The sequence below is a fragment of the Eubalaena glacialis genome, chromosome 12 (genome assembly GCF_028564815.1).
Source record: "Eubalaena glacialis isolate mEubGla1 chromosome 12, mEubGla1.1.hap2.+ XY, whole genome shotgun sequence".
Taxonomy (NCBI): Eukaryota; Metazoa; Chordata; class Mammalia; order Artiodactyla; family Balaenidae; genus Eubalaena; species Eubalaena glacialis.
In genome coordinates this window covers 16,154,606-16,166,786 of record NC_083727.1, presented here as the reverse complement: position 1 = coordinate 16,166,786, position 12,181 = coordinate 16,154,606, and the positions used below count along the sequence as shown (strand labels likewise).

The following is a 12,181-nucleotide window of genomic DNA, read 5'->3' as shown; positions in this document are numbered from 1 at the left end:
CAATCCTATTGGCTTCTCATTAGGCAACAAAGGGTGGTTACTGCAGCTGGAAGGACTCTTCCGGAATGCTAACCTGATTGGGTCATTGACTTGCTTCAGGGGATGTTCAGAGACCTACCTGACCTACCTGTGTAGCTCTATCTTCTCATCTATCGTTCCTCTCAACGCCCAGCAACAGAGGACATGAGGGGCTTGCGGGTCTTAGAGCTGTGGCTTTTCTGAATGAGAATGCTTCTGCGAGCCTCCAAGAGAGATGACTTTTTTTTTTTTCATGAGCTAGTTTACAAGGAATAAGCACACATGCTATTGCCAAAGGGTACATGTGTCCACTGAGAAGGTGAGTCCCATTTTTACAGTCATTTAAAACAATGAGGACTAGTAACTGAATTAAATAAGCCACATAAGCAACCCCTGCCTTAGAAGACATCTGATCTGCTTTTTCCCACCTGAGCAAAGATCCAGTGCCTGTTGACTTTATTCTGCTCCTCCCGGGTAAGGAGAGAGACAACAACTGCATTACTAATAGGCCCTTTTATAGTTTTATAGAGTATTTCCTTTGCTTCTGGAAGGTTCATCACTTTCCACACAATGTTTTACCACTTTATAATTCTGGAACCTTTTTTTTTTTCTGGCTGCGCTGTGCAGCTGGTGGATCTTAGTTCCCTGACCAGGGATTGAACCCATGGCCTCTGCAGCAAAAGCACAGAGTCTTAACCACTGGACAGCCAGAGAAGTCCCATAATTCTGGAATCCTATAATTCAGCAGTAATACATTATAATTAGCAGCTATTTGCTTTAAAATTTATGTTAAAATACCATTTTAAGTAAACAAACTAAAATACACCTATATGATATAAACAGCAGTGATACTAATAATATATTTTTAGACCCTCAAAGATTTTTTCTAAAATGTTGCCTTTTTTTTTTTTGAACTTCCACTAAGGTTTCACACTCTCTTCTCTTTTTTAAATTTTGTAATTAAAAAAAATTTTTTTGGCTGTGCCATGCAGCATGTAGGATCTTAGTTCCCTGACCAGGGATTGAACCTGCGCCCCTGCAGTGGGAGCGTGGAATCCTGACCACTGGACCGCCAGTGAAGTCCTAGGCCCTCAAAGATTTAACCAAGAAAGATTTAAGATGGAAAAATCAGGTAAGCTCTGAAATATCCCACATATTATAAAACTAATTAATCCTGGCCCTCCTGGAAGAAAAAAATAATCGCGTTAGTCATTTATTGATACTTTTCTTTAGGTAAGCTTAAAGATATGATTTATGAACACAGTGAAATTCTCATATCCTCTAAATTGGTCATTGTATTTGAAATAATAGAGCTATATTTCCTCCTCAGTTCAAGTCCAGGCAAAGCTGGCTTAAGCCAGAAACAGGTCTTAAAAATAAACAAATGACAACGAGAAGAGGAAAGGAGTGTGCTATCATTCAAAAAATTTGACTTGCCGATGAAGAACAAGATTAAATGTAACTTGGAATTTTTGTTATAAAAATGTAACAAGCCAATGTTAAGTACTATGGAAACACTGATTTCTTTTGAAGACTAAGCACACTTGGTAAGATCCACAGAGGCGAACTAAAACTCATACCAATTTTGATGGAGCATATCAAGGCGGCATTTTATACAGAGAAGTATACCGTTAGCTACGCTGATTTACAACACGCTGCTCTGACCAACGCCTTAACGACAAGGAAGAGGTCTGGCATCTGGGTCTTGCTGCGTGGGTACAAATGATACAGCCGAGGCTGAGGATATGGAAGTAGGGCCAGACTAAGGGAAGAGGCTTAGATACTACAGGTCAAAATCCATCTTGATTTTTCTGTTGGCTTTTGTGGTCTTTTTTTCTTCCATTGTGTGTTTTTCTTAATTGCAACACATTAGGAAAAAATGATTCACAACCCCAATATGATTATCATCATTTCTGGTGTGTACTCTTTGTCTTTCTCCATCTGAGCTGCTGATAATAATAATTAATAGTTACCATTTCTTGGGTGATTTCTTTGTACCAGGCACCATGCTTAGTGTTTTGCACCGTAAAGTCACTCAACTTTCACAAGTCTCTGAGGTAGTGTTGTCATCTGCATCATACTCAAGAGGAAACCAGGGTCAGATTGGCTAACTTAGTTGCCTAAGACCACACAAGTGATAAATTTATCAGTTCAGATGTCAGCCCAGATCTGTCAAACTGAAAGGCTCTGTCCTTCCCACTATACTTTGGGGCACTGGATGTGTATTCTGGTTACAGTAAATGTAAAGTTACATCCTGAATTTAACCTACTAATTTATTTTCTATTTTTGATATTTATTCATATATCCTACCACTGCCTGTGTCACTACACAAACTTCACAGTTGTCATTTTGATTCCCTAACTACTACTGAACATTTTGTTACCAATATTTTTCACCATCATAAATAATGCTGTAATAAACTTTTTTGCTCATACTTTTTCTTTAGCATGGATCATTTTCCTAAAAAAATGCCACCTTTATAATTCACAAAGCATGTCCAGCCTTGATCGTCATGACAGCCCGGCTGGAAGGCAAGGCAAGCACTCAAGTCCTAAGAGGATGAGCAGGGACCCTCATGTAGAAGAGCCGGCTCTCAAACCCAGGTTTCAGGATCTCAAGTCCCCAGCCCTGACCTTTGCATGCAACTGCAGGCAGATTCTGTCATTTCAACACACCTCTCTAAGCATCCTCCACTCCTTCGCACATTCTTCCATGATCCCCTGCAGCCACCCCGTCAGTCCCACCCTGGAAACCCAACCAAGGGCATCTCTGCTTCCAGGTGGCCCGATGCTGCTGGAGAAAAACATTCCAGCTGACCCAGAACACAGCTCATAACGCACAGCTCCACAACTTAGGTGCTATGAGACCCTCGGGCAGGTTACTTTCTCTCACCAAGCCTTCCAGTACGCTGGGGATTATGAAAGAACCTAGATTTGGGGTGCTGTGAGGACAGAGTGAGTTCACTTGTCTAAGGAGCTTGTTAATAGTGCTTCCCATTAAACAATAAACATCAGCAACAAACAGGGCTGATGGGGTCCGCTATAAATGTGTGCTGTCCCTCCCCACCTGGCCCTCCACCATTTCTTCATGATCTTCTTATTCACCTCAAATGCACCCCTAACAAGTTCTCTGCAAGAGCTTCTCTAAACCATTTTCATGCTCCTTTAGCCTTAAACTACACATGCTCACAAGATTCAGAAACACAAAAAACATTCAAGAAGGAAAAACTTAGTCTCAGAAGCACAGAGAACTTCAGGAGGTTAAGAATCTGGGCAGGGAAAACACAGGACATTTGGGTAGGGTAACGTTTGCCCTACCTGCAGACAGCTTCTTGGCGCACTGGGCTAAGAAGCACCCTTCCGTGTGTCCATACTACGGGAGATCCAAAGAACTGTGAGCAAGGCAGTTCTTTTCCAGAATAAGGACCAAGCCCAGTGGTCACCTGTGTGTACCTCTGAACATCTACGAAACTGAATTCCTAGACGAACTTGCCCCAGGGAAGGGAAGGCCAAAAAAACGAAGTAGAAGAAAAAATGATTCAGAAACTTCTACAGTAAACTAAAGTTTCTTTCCCCCATGGGCATATTCTTTCCTTCTTTAATGTCCTTTTGGTTTCTCCTGGCTTGTAAGAAAGCTCTCCTTGGCAATGTTGGTTTCTTCCAGATGTGCAATGAGGAAAAGGGAAAGGGATTTTGTTTCTTTGGTGCTGGGATTTTTGAGTCCCTGCTTGGGCAGAGGACGGATGTGTGTGTAACACCCATGGGCGGGCTCAGAGATGCTGGTGAGGGTCCAGGTGAAAGTGCCTCCTGCCTCCACTACAGGGAGAAAACTGTGGGGTCCTTCCCAGTGTCTGCCTCAAGGCTGAGCAGTTGCAGGGTGACCTTTGATGTTTATTCCCCTGGAGGTGGGCCATTGTGGACACAGATTTCCAGACCCTTCTCTTTGGACCTGAAGGTCATGAAGACTCCAGAGGCTACGCCCCTCTAATCTTGCTATGGTTTCACTCTTGTGTTATCATAAAGCAAACAGCAACAGAGTGCAATCAAACACACTGAGTCGACCACAGGCAGGCCCAATCAAGGTTTTATTCCCTCAGGGACCTTAATCTCCAACTGCTATAATTTTTTTTTTTCCCCCGTTTGGGTCTTCTCATTCTGAGCATCCCCAGAAAGTAAAACCATCAAATGAAAAGCATCACTTTTAGCTCCTTTTCAAAAGAGAGGTGCCTTAAACTTTGTTTTCAACAAATCAAGTCCCTTCTTTTCCCTCTTTAAAAAAGCGAACTATAGTTCATGGGAATCAGTTGGACCCACTTCAAAATAATCTGACACATTTCCCTTCCTATTTTTATCTGATGAAAGCAACTTTAGGTGGAATCATGAATCCTGAGAGCCAAGCTAGGAAATTAGGGTGCGCTATGAGCAATCCGGCAGCTAATTAGATTTTGCTCTTGTAATTACCTGACACAAACCATGCCTTCCCTATGAGAACCTCTGAGATTAAAATAGACTTTTTTCCCCCTGAACTTTTCTCCTCCATTAAATCGAATTTCTGTGAATCCTTTCAGATAAGCATTCCTCCCTAAGCTTAGAAAAATTCCACAAGCAGCCCATCGTGCCCGCTTCTGATCAATCTACTGCGGTTTCTCAGAAACCATCCCTAGGACTGGGAAATCAAAGCCACTCTTCTGGATGCCCGCAACTAAGTTACATTAATTTGGATCGAGGGTGTTTCATTTCTGACTTGACTGAGAAGGGCCCAGCGGCCCTGCCTAGGGGGGTCTCCCAGATGCAGCCACCAACAGGTGCAAGGGCAGCGACAGCAGGACCCAAGCGGCCCGGCCCCGGCCTCCAGGGGCGTGCTTACCCGGCCACGGCGAGGCCCGGGCGGTGGCCGGGGCGCCAGCTTCCAGGCCTTCCTGCTCGCCCTCTGGGGCGCGGCTGAGGCTGTAGCTGCTGTAGCCGCGGTGCAGTGCGAACTTGCAGACGCTGCGGCCGCGCGCCGTGCAGTTGAAGAGGTAGCAGCCGAGCGCGGCGGCCCGGGGCGCGGGCCGGCGGGGCAGCTCCACCACGGCCACGGAGCAGCGCGGCTCGAGGCAGCAGGCCTCCAGGCACTGCCGCCAGTCCCGCACGGCAGCCGGCGCGCTCAGGAAGCTGGCGCCGGCCGCGATGGAGTCCTTGGTGCGGATGATGGCGTCCGGCATGGCGCTGTAGCCGCCGCCGCCGCCGCCTGGGCAGCCTTCCTGGGGGCCGCCGCCCGCGCGCAGTTCCAGCTCCAGCGCCTCCTGCGGCCGTTCCTGCTGCAGCTGCCGGCGGAACTCCTCCAGCAGCTGCTCCACTCCCGAGAGCTGCGCGTGCAGCTCGGACAGCGGCGCGGAGGGCGACCCCACCGCGCGGCCGCTGGGCAGCCACAAGCACAGCAGCAGCAGCCCGCGCAGCGCCGGGAGCCGTGGCGGCCGCCTGAGCCCAGAGCCCACGCTCTCCCGGGCGGCGGAGGCCATGGCCGTCGGCGGCGGAGGAAGCGAGCCGAAGCGGGGCCGCAGAGAGCGAGGGAGGCGGGGGAGCGCGGGCCCTGTAGCCCTCCTGAGCCGCCGCAGCGGGCGCTAGGCCCCAGCGCCTCAAAGCCTGGCCTCCCCGGGGCCCAGCTGCGCCCCCGAGGCCGCGGGCGCTCGGTCGCCGGCAGGCGCCGCAGCAGCTGGAGGCATTGCCGGCCCGGCCCTGCTCCTCGTCCTTTCCCGGGGCTGCTGGGCTCCCCGGCTACTCTCTACCCCGAGCCGCCGCGAGCTCCGCGAGGATGAGGCGGCCTGGACGAGGATCACCAGCCGGGGATGAAAAGCGGCCGCGGGGGGCGGGGCGCGTCAAGCCCCGCCCAGGCCCGCCCCGCCCGGCCCTCCCTTTGCTCGCAGGGACCCCGCCCACACCCGCCTGTTTTGCAGACCCGGAAAGTATCCTGGTCGTGGGGTAGCGGCCCCTGAGCTGGGCTCTGCGGCCGGGGCCTTCCGCATCTGCGCGGGGCTCGTGTTTAAGCTCGCCAGGCTTTATTAACCAGCCGGACCTGCTCAGTTGTCAGCTCCAAGGGATACGGACACCTGGGGAGAAGGGGAGGAGGGGTCTCCACAAATCCGTGTGACCTCAGGGCCGGCTCTAGCGAAGGGACATGCTCAACTGGGGAACCACCAAGCACCACGTTCAGTCCTTCACCTCCGGCGCCCCTGATTGTTTCCATCTTAGGTCCCCAAAATGCACTTGGGTAACAGAAGGCGGGCAGTGCTGTGGGAAAACACACAACTAGTAGTCCCATTCACTCAGTTTTCCACAAACTTAACTAGAAATCTGAACACAGTCGCTTATGCGGAACTGATGAGTTCACTCTACAGCGTGAGCAGAGGCCTTCAGCTGAGGTCTTGTAAGATCTAGAGGAATCGTGTTTTACGTGACTTAATAAGGTATACGAAAACGTCCAATCCAGGGAAGGCTGCACCTGAGAGTTCTAGCTACCCGTGAGCAGCTTCTGCATCTTGTTTATTTCTGGGTCCGTTTCTATTGATTCGTTTTTCTCACGATTATGAATCACATTTCCTTCTTTTTAGCACATCCAGAATTTTTTTTTTTTTTAAGAAACTTGAACATTGTGAATTTTACATTTAAAAATGTCTGTAATTTGTAGGAGGGTAAGAATAAATAACTGGATTGGAAAATGGCAGTCTCTCCTGTACCTTTTATTTTCACAGATGACGTTTAGGAACCCATTGTAGAAGGTGAAATTAGAAGGTAAAAATAGAAAAAAAAAATAACCTAGTATTTCTTGCCATTCCACAAAAAGGAGAAATTTTAAAGTTTCTGTGGGTGAAACTTTAAAATTTCTGGGTGGGTATTGCTTTTTTTGCAAAAGCAATAGCTGGAAACACCCTGAATCTACACAAGTGAGAGCTGGTTAAATAAATTTTGGTGTAATCATGCTGTGGAATACTTTGCATTGTGTTTCTCCCAGATACATCATTAAGTGACACACGGAAGAGGCAGCAATGTATGCACAGTGGAATCCCATTTGTTAAAAATATACATACTCTCCTTCCTTTTTTTAAGGGAAAATTGCATTTCTATAACCTATATTAAGTTTTTCTATTTATGGTGGGAAATACATATGTTTGAAACCCACAATGGAAGGAAAGACTGATTTGCAGGTACCCCTATTTTTAGAAACTATTATACATATGCAAACAGGGATTGCAAAGGAAACAGTGAAAAGAGTTCTGGCAAAGATGGACAGTGTAGTAAGGTAATGGAGAATGTAAAATACAACCAATTGTGTTTAACAACTAAAGAAATTTTACGTGTTATTTACTTGCTAATTTTTAAAAGATATTAAAAATTTTATCCAATCTAGCTTAGGGATGAGAGAAAAGGTGACCAGAAAAAACATTTCCAGGGGAGGGGTAAATTAGAAGTATGGGATTAACAGATACAAACTACTATATATATGTAAAATAAATAAGCAACAGGAATTTACTCTATAGCACAGGGAACTATATTCAATATCTTATAATAACCTATAATGGAAAGTAATCTGAAAAACCATATATATAAAAAACTAAATATAAATATATATACATTATATATAACTATATATACATTATATATATCTATAATGTATACATAGATTTTCAGATTATTTTCCATTATAGGTTATTGTATGTTATATAAATATATATATACTTAACTGAATCACTTTGCTGTACATCTGAAACTAATACAATATTGTAAATCAACTCTACTTCAATTAAAAAAAATATTTCCCGAGTTCCTTGGTGGCCCAGTGGTTAGTAACCCGTGCTTTCACTGCCGTGGCCCATGTCCAAACCCTGGTCAGTAACTGAGATCCCACAAGCCATGTGACACAACCAATAAAAAAAAAAAATTCCTATGTCTCTTTTATGTTGGGCTCAGAGTTTCCATTTAAAATGTAAGCTATTACATATACATGGTACTATATATAAAATAGATAAACAACAAGGACCCACTGTACAGCACAGGGAACTCTACTCAATATTTTGTAATAATCTATATGGTATATAGATTGGTATATGGTATATATACATATAATCTATATGGTATATAGATTGGTATATGGTATATATACATATATATATAATACATAACTGAATCACTTATTCAGTGATTCACCTGAAACTAACAAAACATTGTAAATCAACTATACTTCAATAAAATTTTTAATTAAAAAAATAAATAAAATATAAGCTACTATTAGCACAAAGAAACAGTGCATTGTGTTACCATGTGCATATTTAGTATTTTAAAATATGATATTTATAGTAATGTATTTCAAGTCCACCAAGAAGAAAAAGCACCAAGGTGAATAAAGAAAAAACAAATAGTGAAGGAAAGGAAATCAGAATTTCTGTAAAGGGAGAGATTTGGGGTTCTCTAGTCAGAAGAGCTTCTCTCTGGGGGTTCATGGAGATTTTAAAAGTAACTGAAGCCTTCCCCAATCAATGAAGAGAAATGATATTTGTTGAGCATCTTCTGGGTACCAAGTGCTTTGCAAATGTGATCTCACTTTTTCCTCACTGCTTAGTGAGAGTGTCCTGCTTCTCTCCCTGAGCGACTGACGAGGAAACTGAGGTTAAGTGAGGCTGCCAACTTACCCAGGTCACAATCAGAAAGGAGTGGTGAGGGGAGGGATGGGCACCTCTGACTGTGGCTCGATTTTTATTTCAGTAAAATGGTTATTTACTTTGCAGCTCTGGAAGACAGTATGACATGTAATGTAGGTAGGAAGTGAAGTCACTGTTGCGGATGAGTGCGGATGAGCACCAGCAGAGAGAGTGAAGTTGGGGATGATTCAGGGAGAAATCCCTCTGGACACCCTGGAAGCTCCGGATGGGCCCAGTGGAGCAGCTGTGACAGGTCAAGCCGCAGCCTGACTGCGCCCAGCTCGCCTGGCCGATGGCGCCCTCTGACATTGGCTTGGGGTACGCAGCTCCTCTTGGTCTTAGGGGAGAGAGCAGTGGCTAGAAGCCAAGGCCCTCAGCTATTAGGGGCACAAGTGACTCACACCAGTTGTGTGTTGCTTCCCGTTGGTGTCTCAAAGCTGAGGCAACCTGGTCAGATCATGACATGGTTGGCCTGTTCCAAGTCTCTCCAGATCTCAGACCACACCCCACAGCTCCTTGTAAGGAGCTCAGCTGAGCTGAGAGACGTTCCAGCTGATTAAGGTGACAAGCCTAAAATGAAAGAGTTAAGCCTTTGATCATTTACTGTGAGAGCACAGCCGGAGTCTGAACCCAGAGGCAGTGCCAACTCCCCTATTCCATTTTCCCCAATGGAATGGCCTGTGTAGGGTCGCCTCACTGTTCAGAGACCAGAGTGAAAGGCTCCAGCAGCTTTATGGACCCTGAGGTGGAGGCAGGGGAAGGACTCGGAGGAGAGAGACCTGGGTCTGAGTCAGAGGGGGGACAAGGGTCTTCAAGGTTTCTCCGTCCTCTTTATTTAAGGAGGCCTCAGCAGAAGCACCAGAAGAGAACCTTGGCCCAGGGGCTGAGAAAATAAGACCTAGGAAGGAGGACTCTGGGGCTGGGAGTGTGAATATTTGAAGAGCATGATGGGCATGGGCCCTGAGAGAGACTGCAGTGCCTGGCTGTCACCAGTCTGGGGTGGGGAGGGCAGCTCTCCACGTGAGGCTGTAAGGCCGGCCAGAGAGATCACAGAGGTTTTCAGCCCAGAGCCGGACTCTTCACCTCTTCAGGGAGAGAGTCACTTCTTTTGTTTTCCCATCACCTCTCTGTTCACTGACTTGTACCATCTTTCTCTTCCATTCCACCAAGAGTTAATTCCAGTCCCTGCCAAAAGTTTTTTTTTTTTTTAATATTATTTATTTATTTATTTGGCTGCGCTGGGTCTTAGTTGCGGCCCATGGGATCTTTGTTGCTGCGTGCGGGCTCTTAGTTGTGGCATGCGGGATCTAGTTGCCTGACCAGGGATCGAACCTGGGTCCCCCTGAACTGGCAGCGCGGAGTCTTAACCACTGGACCACCATGGAAGTCCCCGCTGCCAAAAGTTTTGGGAGTTCAGGCAAAGTATCAGTCACACAATCTCCTCCCCTTTCTCAGGCTCTGAAGACCAGGGAGACCTATTGGGGAACCCACACCAGGAACAGGGATCTTCCAGCTTTAGGTAGGGTCCCAGGCTCACATTTTCAGTTCCCTGTTGTAGGCACTCTTGAGCTGTCCCCACCCTTCCCTACCCTACGAACCCAGCTCAGCCGTGGACACCACTTCATCATCATCTTAGCGTCACCTCTCTCTGGAGCCAGTCCTGCTGTAAACTGGTTCACTCAGAGCCCTGTAGGAGGGGACAGGAAAGAGGCTCACTGCCAGGAATGCAGCACCAGGGATGAGCCAGGAACTGTGGACACCCTTAACATTTTTGTGTGCGTGATAAAATATGCACAACAGAATTTACCATCTTAGCTATTTTTAAGTATACAGTTCAGTGATATTAAATACATTCACATTGCTGTGCAATCATTACCCCCATCCTTCTCCATAGATCTTATGACTGTAAAATTGTAACTCTGTACCCATTAAACATTAACTCCCATTTCCCCCTCCCCTTAACCCCTGGCAACAACCTTTCTATTTTCTGTCCCTATGATTTTGTCTACTCTAAGTATCTCATATAAGTGGAATCACACAGTATTTGTCTTTTTGTGACTGGCTTATTTCACTTAGCAGAATGTCCTCAAGGTTCATCCCTGTTGTAGCATGTCAGAATTTTCTTCTTCTTTTCTTTTTTTTTTAGAATCTTTTTCTTTTTAGGGCTGAAAAATATTCCATTGTGTCTACATAACACATTATTCTTATTCATTCATCCATTAGTGGACACTTGGGTTGCTGCCACATTTTACCTATTGTGAATAATGCTGCTATGAACATAGGTGTACAGATATCTCTTTGAGACCCTGCTTTCAATTCTTTTGGGTACATACCCAGAAGTGGAATTGCTGGATCATATGGCAATTCTAGTTTTAATTTTTTGAAGAACTGCCATATTGTTTTCCATAGCAGCTATATCATTTTACATCCCCATCAAAAAATGCACAAAGTTTCCAATTTCTCCACAACCTCGTTATGTTCTTTGCTATTTTCTCTTTTTTTAATGGAAGCCATCCTAATGGGTGTGAGGGGGAATCTCACTGCAGTTTTGATTTCTATTTCCCTAATGATTAGTGATGTTGAGCAATTTTCATGTGCCTATGGTATATCTTCTTTGGAGAAATGTCTGTTCAAGTCTTTTGCCCATTTTTCAATCAGCTTGTTTGTGTTTTTGTTGTTGAGTTTTAGGAGTTTTCTACATATTCTGGATATTAATCCCTTACCAGATATATGATTCACAAACATTTCCTCCCTTTCAGTGGGTTGCCTTTTTACTCTTTCGATACTGTCTTTCCATGTGCAAAATTTTTAAATTTCATGAAGTTCAGTTTGTCTATTTTCTTCTTTTGTTGCCTGCATCTTTGGTGTCATGTCCAAGAAATCATAGCCAAATCGAATGTCGTGAAGCTTTGGTCCTATGTTTTCTTCTAAGATTTTATAGTTTTAGGTCTTATATTTAAGTCTTTTGTCCATTCTTAATGAATTTTTGTGTACTGTGTTAGGTAACGGTCCAATACAACTGGGCACACAGAGCTCTCTTTTATTTCAGGTGCTGATCCTCCCTTTGACGGGAAGGCCTATGAGACACAGTGGAGAGGCTCCTCCCAAAGGTACAGGAAGGTGGTTGGACACCTTTCCTTTCCGCTTAACTCCTGCAGTAAGAGCTCATCAACAGCCGTGGAAAGCAAGGGGTTCTTTATCTTCTTGCTAAACCCACCTCTGAGTAGAAGATAATATATTAGATCAGCAGCCAGACTGTCATCAAGGGTCAGTTTTTTCCACCAAGGGTTGGTCTAACATTTCCACCTTCTCCTGGTCCAGGGAAGAAACGTCAGATGATGGAACGGCTGTTAGAACATCAGGTAAATTGTTGAACTAAATCACTCTATCATCAGAGAACAAAAAATATTTTCATCAGAGGACGGGGGAACCCTGGGTACCATCTCAGCAAGACAACACCCCCCTCAGCCTTTTGAGATCTTAGACCC

The 12,181-nt window shown here is 45.3% G+C and overlaps 1 protein-coding gene and 1 long non-coding RNA gene across 4 annotated transcripts in view; both read right to left on the bottom strand.

The window, feature by feature from the left end:
* Positions 1–5,601, bottom strand: part of LRP11 (LDL receptor related protein 11) — a 52,298-nt gene extending 46,697 nt beyond the window's left edge. For all 3 annotated transcript variants that reach the window (XM_061207616.1, XM_061207614.1, XM_061207615.1), the window contains exon 1: positions 4,886–5,601. In XM_061207616.1, the coding sequence (XP_061063599.1) occupies positions 4,886–5,519 (634 nt within the window). In that variant the 5' untranslated portion in view covers positions 5,520–5,601. The remainder of the gene's footprint in view (positions 1–4,885) is intronic.
* Positions 5,602–8,314: 2,713 nt separating this feature from the next.
* On the bottom strand, positions 8,315–12,150 carry LOC133102589 (uncharacterized). Its single transcript, XR_009703002.1, has 3 exons — positions 11,911–12,150; positions 10,292–10,380; positions 8,315–9,263 (listed from the first exon to the last, which is right to left on the bottom strand). It is a non-coding gene; the product is annotated as an uncharacterized LOC133102589 (long non-coding RNA).
* Positions 12,151–12,181: the final 31 nt, after the last annotated feature.